This window comes from Doryrhamphus excisus, chromosome 19 (genome assembly GCF_030265055.1).
Source record: "Doryrhamphus excisus isolate RoL2022-K1 chromosome 19, RoL_Dexc_1.0, whole genome shotgun sequence".
NCBI lineage: Eukaryota > Metazoa > Chordata > Actinopteri > Syngnathiformes > Syngnathidae > Doryrhamphus > Doryrhamphus excisus.
The window spans coordinates 16,861,233-16,869,278 of record NC_080484.1 but is presented as its reverse complement, the minus strand read 5'-3'; the positions used below and the strand labels follow the sequence as shown (position 1 = coordinate 16,869,278).

Sequence of the window (8,046 nt, the reverse complement as noted above, 5' to 3'; positions counted from 1 at the left end):
CTTTGTAGTTCTTGTACTAATATTTGGGAAAAAAATCTTTGGAATAAACCATAGGGAGTCATATGTCAAATTAAAGCCCTGGATGAGCGCTTTTCGTTTCTGTGATGAGTTTGTGAAAATTCCGAACTCGCATCCCATAATGATCAAAAAAAGATTATTTTAAGTGCCACAATCACAATAATATCACAAATTAATATCACAAATCAACATTAATACACTTTGTTGTCACCTCGGGGTGTGTATGGCAGAAAAGTGCTTCAACCATGCCCCCGGCCCCCCCAGCCCCGGCCCCCCCCCAGCACACACACACACACACACACACACTTCACCCTGGCTTAATGTCATTAACAGGTGGCTTTCCAAAATAGACACCCTTGCGCCAGCTCGTGTGTGACAGACATGTTTTTCCTCATCATGCGTGCGGGCTGAGCCGCCGTATTCGCGAATACTGTAATACTACTGCATGTGTGATACTCATACTATACTGTATATATCAACACATGCTCGGCTCGCTACTTTTTCAATAGTAGAGTTGACACATTGAAGTATTAGTATGGCCCCACCCACTTTCCTTTACTCCTATTTACTGACCCCCCCCACTCCAAAAGTACCCCCCCCCCCCCCACCACCACCACCCTTGCTCACTCTGACTTCGGCTCCCATCAGCAGTCTGCAACCGGCTGATCTGAAAGTCCTGCTGAAGTCGACATCGTCAAGGTGAGGTGGCTTTCTTGCGCGCTCGAAAACACGCCGTCGTTTTCTTGGCAGCGGATCTTCATTCGGCGTCCGGGCTGGAATTGTCACCCGCCCGGCTTTGGCGGGGGTCAGCTGGCACCTTGTTTAAGGGCTTTACACCCCCCCCCCCCCAACACCACCACCACCACGGGCCCTCGCTTGTAGCTGGACTTTGGGTTTCCTGGGAGGAACACAGCATGGTTTAGTCAGATGGTGAATTCATGAACGAGTTGTATTGTTCAGTGTGTTTTATGTTGCTGTGTTGATAAAGTTTATTGATAAAAGCGATCGTCCAATGGGATGGAAGGTACCTCCCACCTGACTGATGGTCTGCTCTAACCAGGACTTGAAGCGTGCGGGTGGTCCCGTGTGGAGATGTGGTCCAACTTCTTGGTCCCGCAAGACGAGGACGGCCGCCTCGGGGTGGCGGGCGGCGGCCAAGGCGGGGCTCCGCCCGGCATCAAAGCGGGACGGGGCCAGAGGCGGAGCCAGAAGATGAGCGACAGCCAGGACGGGAAGATCAAGCTGGTGTTCCTGGTGTGCCTGGTGGGCGTGACGCTGACGGTGCTGGGCGTGGGGACGGAGTTCTGGGCGGAGTTGTCCCAGCCCAAGAACTTTGGCGGCAACCGGACGTGTCACGTGGCGCACTACGGCCTGTGGAAGGCCTGCGTGCGCACCCTGTGGGTGGCCGACGTGGACCCGGACAGGGACAACTGCGGCCCCGCCGAGCTGCCGGGAGGTGAGGCTTCACGGTCGTCATGGCAACCATCCCACGCTGAAATTAGCATGGATGCTAGCGGCAACGCAGCAACGGAAATGACCATGTTACACTGCCCCCTGTTACATGTATGTATGTATACTACATGCCTATATATACTGTATACATGCATATAGTATACATAGTATACATAGTGTATACATGCCTATATAGCGTATACATGATAGTATAGCTAGTATACATAGTGTATACATGATAGTATAGATAGTATACATAGTGTATACATGATAGTATAGCTAGTATACATAGTGTATACATGATAGTATAGATAGTATACATAGTGTATACATGATAGTATAACTAGTATACATAGTGTATACGTGATGGTATAGCTAGTATACATAGTGTATACATGATAGTATACATAGTGTATACATGATAGTATACATGATAGTATACATAGTGTATACATGATAGTATAGATAGTGTATACATGATAGTATATATAGTGTATACATGATAGTACAGCTAGTATACATAGTGTATACATGATAGTATAGATAGTGTATACATGATAGTATATATAGTGTATACATGATAGTACAGCTAGTATACATAGTGTATACATGATAGTATAGATAGTGTATACATGATAGTATAGATAGTGTATACATGCCTATATAGTGTATACATGATAGTATAGATAGTGTATACATGATAGTATAGATAGTGTATACATGATAGTATAGATAGTGTATACATGCCTATATAGTGTATAAATGATAGTACAGCTAGTGTAGCTAGTGTATACATGATAGTATAGATAGTGTATACATGATAGTACAGCTAGTGTATACATGCCTATATAGTGTATACATGATAGTATAGATAGTGTATACATGATAGTACAGCTAGTGTATACATGCCTATATAGTGTATACATGATAGTATAGACAGTGTATACATGCCTATATAGTGTATACATGATAGTATAGACAGTGTATACATGCCTATATAGTGTATACATGATAGTATACATAGTCTAGCTAGTGTATACATGCCTATATAGTGTATACATGCCTATATAGTGTATACATGCTTGTATAGCTAGTGTATACATGCCTATATAGTGTATACATGATAGTATAGATAGTGTCTACATCATAGTACAGCTAGTATACATAGGGTATACATGATAGTATAGATAGTGTATACATGATAGTATAGATAGTGTATACATGCCTATATAGTGTATAAATGATAGTACAGCTAGTGTAGCTAGTGTATACATGATAGTATAGATAGTGTATACATGATAGTATAGACAGTGTATACATGCCTATATAGTGTATACATGATAGTATAGACAGTGTATACATGCCTATATAGTGTATACATGATAGTATACATAGTCTAGCTAGTGTATACATGCCTATATAGTGTATACATGATAGTATAGATAGTGTCTACATCATAGTACAGCTAGTATACATAGGGTATACATGATAGTATAGATAGTGTATACATGATAGTATAGATAGTGTATACATGCCTATATAGTGTATACATGATAGTACAGCTAGTGTAGCTAGTGTATACATGATAGTATAGATAGTGTATACATGATAGTACAGCTAGTGTATACATGCCTATATAGTGTATACATGATAGTATAGATAGTGTATACATGATAGTACAGCTAGTGTATACATGCCTATATAGTGTATACATGATAGTATAGATAGTGTATACATGATAGTACAGCTAGTGTATACATGCCTATATAGTGTATACATGATAGTATAGATAGTGTATACATGATAGTACAGCTAGTGTATACATGCCTATATAGTGTATACATGATAGTATAGACAGTGTATACATGCCTATATAGTGTATACATGATAGTATACATAGTCTAGCTAGTGTATACATGCCTATATAGTGTATACATGCTTGTATAGCTAGTGTATACATGCCTATATAGTGTATACATGATAGTATAGATAGTGTCTACATCATAGTACAGCTAGTATACATAGGGTATACATGATAGTATAGATAGTGTATACATGATAGTATAGATAGTGTATACATGCCTATATAGTGTATACATGATAGTACAGCTAGTGTAGCTAGTGTATACATGATAGTATAGATAGTGTATACATGATAGTACAGCTAGTGTATACATGCCTATATAGTGTATACATGATAGTATAGATAGTGTATACATGATAGTACAGCTAGTGTATACATGCCTATATAGTGTATACATGATAGTATAGATAGTGTATACATGATAGTACAGCTAGTGTATACATGCCTATATAGTGTATACATGATAGTATAGATAGTGTATACATGATAGTACAGCTAGTGTATACATGCCTATATAGTGTATACATGATAGTATAGACAGTGTATACATGCCTATATAGTGTATACATGATAGTATACATAGTCTAGCTAGTGTATACATGCCTATATAGTGTATACATGCCTATATAGTGTATACATGCTTGTATAGCTAGTGTATACATGCCTATATAGTGTATACATGATAGTATAGATAGTGTCTACATCATAGTACAGCTAGTATACATAGGGTATACATGATAGTATAGATAGTGTATACATGATAGTATAGATAGTGTATACATGCCTATATAGTGTATACATGATAGTACAGCTAGTGTAGCTAGTGTATACATGATAGTATAGATAGTGTATACATGATAGTACAGCTAGTGTATACATGCCTATATAGTGTATACATGATAGTATAGATAGTGTATACATGATAGTACAGCTAGTGTATACATGCCTATATAGTGTATACATGATAGTATAGATAGTGTATACATGATAGTACAGCTAGTGTATACATGCCTATATAGTGTATACATGATAGTATAGATAGTGTATACATGATAGTACAGCTAGTGTATACATGCCTATATAGTGTATACATGATAGTATAGACAGTGTATACATGCCTATATAGTGTATACATGATAGTATACATAGTCTAGCTAGTGTATACATGCCTATATAGTGTATACATGCCTATATAGTGTATACATGCTTGTATAGCTAGTGTATACATGCCTATATAGTGTATACATGCCTATATAGTGTATACATGATTGTATAGCTAGTGTATACATGCCTATATAGTGTATACATGCCTATATAGTGTATACATGATTGTATAGCTAGTGTATACATGCCTATATAGTGTATACATGCCTATATAGTGTATACATGATAGTATACATAGTCTAGCTAGTGTATACATGCCTATATAGTGTATACATGCCTATATAGTGTATACATGCCTATATAGTGTATACATGATAGTATAGACAGTGTATACATGCCTATATAGTGTATACATGCCTATATAGTGTATACATGATTGTATAGCTAGTGTATACATGCCTATATAGTATCCCAAGTATCCCATCAGTATTTACCCACCCAGGAAGTGGAATCTTGACACATTTTGAGGGCCATCAAGGGACGGAGGGAGGGGGAGGAATGCATCATCATCACCCCCCCCCCCCCCCCTTCTGACCCCCCCCCCCCCTCCATATGCTCTTCCCAGCCTGCTCCGCCTTTTCCAGGCGATGTTGTCTTTCTGGATCCCGCCTCTCTTTTCCAACCCCGCCCCCTTTTTCTCCAGCACCAGCATGGACAGCAAGAAGCAGGAAGGCTAAGGCTAAGGCTAAGGATGCCTATTGTATATATACTATATATATATATGTACGTACGTACGTATGTATGTACGTATGGAATGTGGTCATCAACTAGTATCCGTGTCATCTCCAGAATCCAACTGCACCTACTTCAGGTTCTTCACCTCGGGGGAGAACGCCGTCATATTGAAGAAGACCACCAACAAAAGTGAGACACGACGCCTCGTCCCCTTCCCACGCGTCAATACCATGTTTGCTAGCAAACAGTGGAGACTCTTTCACAAACACACAAACAAACACACACACACACATACAAACAAACACACACACAAACACTCACACACACACCCACTGGCTGAGTGTGTCGTTGTGTTTTGTGTTTGCTCCTGTTCCTGTTCCTGTTTACCTGCCAGAAGAAGGTCTTTGAAGATGAGCCAAAGGAGCACATGGCCTCCTTTCCAACACATCAGGATCCTCCACTCTTAGACACTCAGCTAGCAATAGCTCACCTAGCAATAGCTCATCTAGCAATAGCTCATCTAGCAATAGCTCATCTAGCAATAGCTCATGGATTTATAGTACGTTTACAAACATATTGGAACATAAACCAAAACCTACAATCCTAACTCCAGTTAACCCCAAACCCTAACCCTATCGCTCTAACCCTATAACACTATAACCCTATAACCCTATAACCCTATAATCCTATAACCCTATAATCCTATAACCCTATAACCCTATAACCCTATAACTCTATAGCCCTATAACCCATAATCCTATAACCCTATAACCCTATAACCCTATAACCCTATAACCCTATAACCCTATAACCCTATAACCCTATAACCCTATAACCCTATAACCCATAAACCTATAACCCTATAACCCTATAATCCTATAACCCTATAACCCTATAACCCTATAACCCTATAACTCTATAGCCCTATAACCCTATAACTCTATAGCCCTATAACCCATAATCCTATAACCCTATAACCCTATAACCCTATAACTCTATAGCCCTATAACCCATAATCCTATAACCCTATAACCCTATAACCCTATAACCCTATAACCCTATAACCCATAAACCTATAACCCTATAACCCTATAATCCTATAATCCAAACCCTATAATCCCATAACCCTATAACCCTATAACCCTAACCCTATAACCCTATAACCCTATAACCCTATAATCCTAACCCTATAACCCTATAACCCTATAACCCTATAACCCTATAACCCTATAATCCTAACCCTATAACCCTATAACCCTATAACCCTATAATCCTAACCCTATAACCCTATAACCCTATAACCCTATAACCCTATAACCCTATAATCCTAACCCTATAACCCTAACCCTATAACCCTATAACCCTATAGCCCTATAACCCATAATCCTATAACCCTATAACCCTATAACCCTATAATCCTAACCCTATAACCCTATAACCCTATAATCCTAACCCTATAACCCTAACCCTATAACCCTATAACCCTATAGCCCTATAACCCTATAACCCTATAACCCTATAACCCTAACCCTATAACCCTATAACCCTATAACCCTATAACCCTATAACCCTATAACCCTATAACCCTATAACCCTATAACCCTATAACCCTATAACCCTATAATCCTATAACCCAAACCCTATAATCCCATAACCCTATAACCCTATAACCCTATAACCCTAACCCTATAACCCTATAACCCTATAACCCTATAACCCTATAATCCCATAACCCAAACCCTATAACCCTAGAACCCTATAACTCTATAATCCTAATCCTATAACCCTATAACCCTATAACCCTATAACCCTATAACCCTATAACCCTATAACCCTATAACCCTATAACCCTATAATCCTAACCCTATAACCCTAACCCTATAACCCTATAACCCTATAGCCCTATAACCCATAATCCTATAACCCTATAACCCTATAACCCTATAATCCTAACCCTATAACCCTATAACCCTATAATCCTAACCCTATAACCCTAACCCTATAACCCTATAACCCTATAGCCCTATAACCCTATAACCCTATAACCCTATAACCCTAACCCTATAACCCTATAACCCTATAACGCTATAACCCTATAACCCTATAACCCTATAACCCTATAACCCTATAACCCTATAACCCTATAACCCTATAACCCTATAACCCTATAATCCTATAACCCAAACCCTATAATCCCATAACCCTATAACCCTATAACCCTAACCCTATAACCCTATAACCCTATAACCCTATAACCCTATAACCCTATAACCCTATAACCCTATAATCCCATAACCCAAACCCTATAACCCTAGAACCCTATAACTCTATAATCCTAATCCTATAACCCTATAACCCTATAACCCTATAACCCTATAACCCTATAACCCTATAACCCTAACCCTATAACTCTATAACCCTATAACCCTATAACCCTATAACCCTATAATCCCATAACCCAAACCCTATAACCCTATAACCCTATAACCCTAGAACCCTATAACTCTATAATCATAATCCTATAACCCTATAACCCTATAACCCTATAACCCTATAACCCTATAACCCTATAACCCTATAACCCTATAACCCTATAACCCTAACCCTATAACCCTATAACCCTATAACCCAAACCCTATAATCCCATAACCCTATAACCCTATAACCCTATAACCCTATAACCCTATAACCCTATAACCCTATAACCCTATAACCCTATAACCCTAACCCTATAACCCTATAACCCTATAACCCTATAACCCTATAACCCAAACCCTATAATCCCATAACCCTATAACCCTATAACCCTATAACCCTATAACCCAAACCCTATAATCCCATAACCCTATAACCCTATAACCCTAGATTACGTT

At 39.1% G+C, this 8,046-nt stretch overlaps 1 protein-coding gene across 1 annotated transcript in view; it reads left to right on the top strand.

The window, feature by feature from the left end:
- The first annotated feature begins 636 nt into the window (after positions 1–636).
- cacng6b (calcium channel, voltage-dependent, gamma subunit 6b) overlaps positions 637–8,046 on the top strand; it is an 8,132-nt gene continuing 722 nt past the window's right edge. The window contains exons 1-3 of the mRNA XM_058057220.1: positions 637–717; positions 1,079–1,474; positions 5,288–5,362. Of these exons, the coding sequence (XP_057913203.1) occupies positions 1,111–1,474; positions 5,288–5,362 (439 nt within the window). The 5' untranslated portion in view covers positions 637–717; positions 1,079–1,110. The remainder of the gene's footprint in view (positions 718–1,078; positions 1,475–5,287; positions 5,363–8,046) is intronic.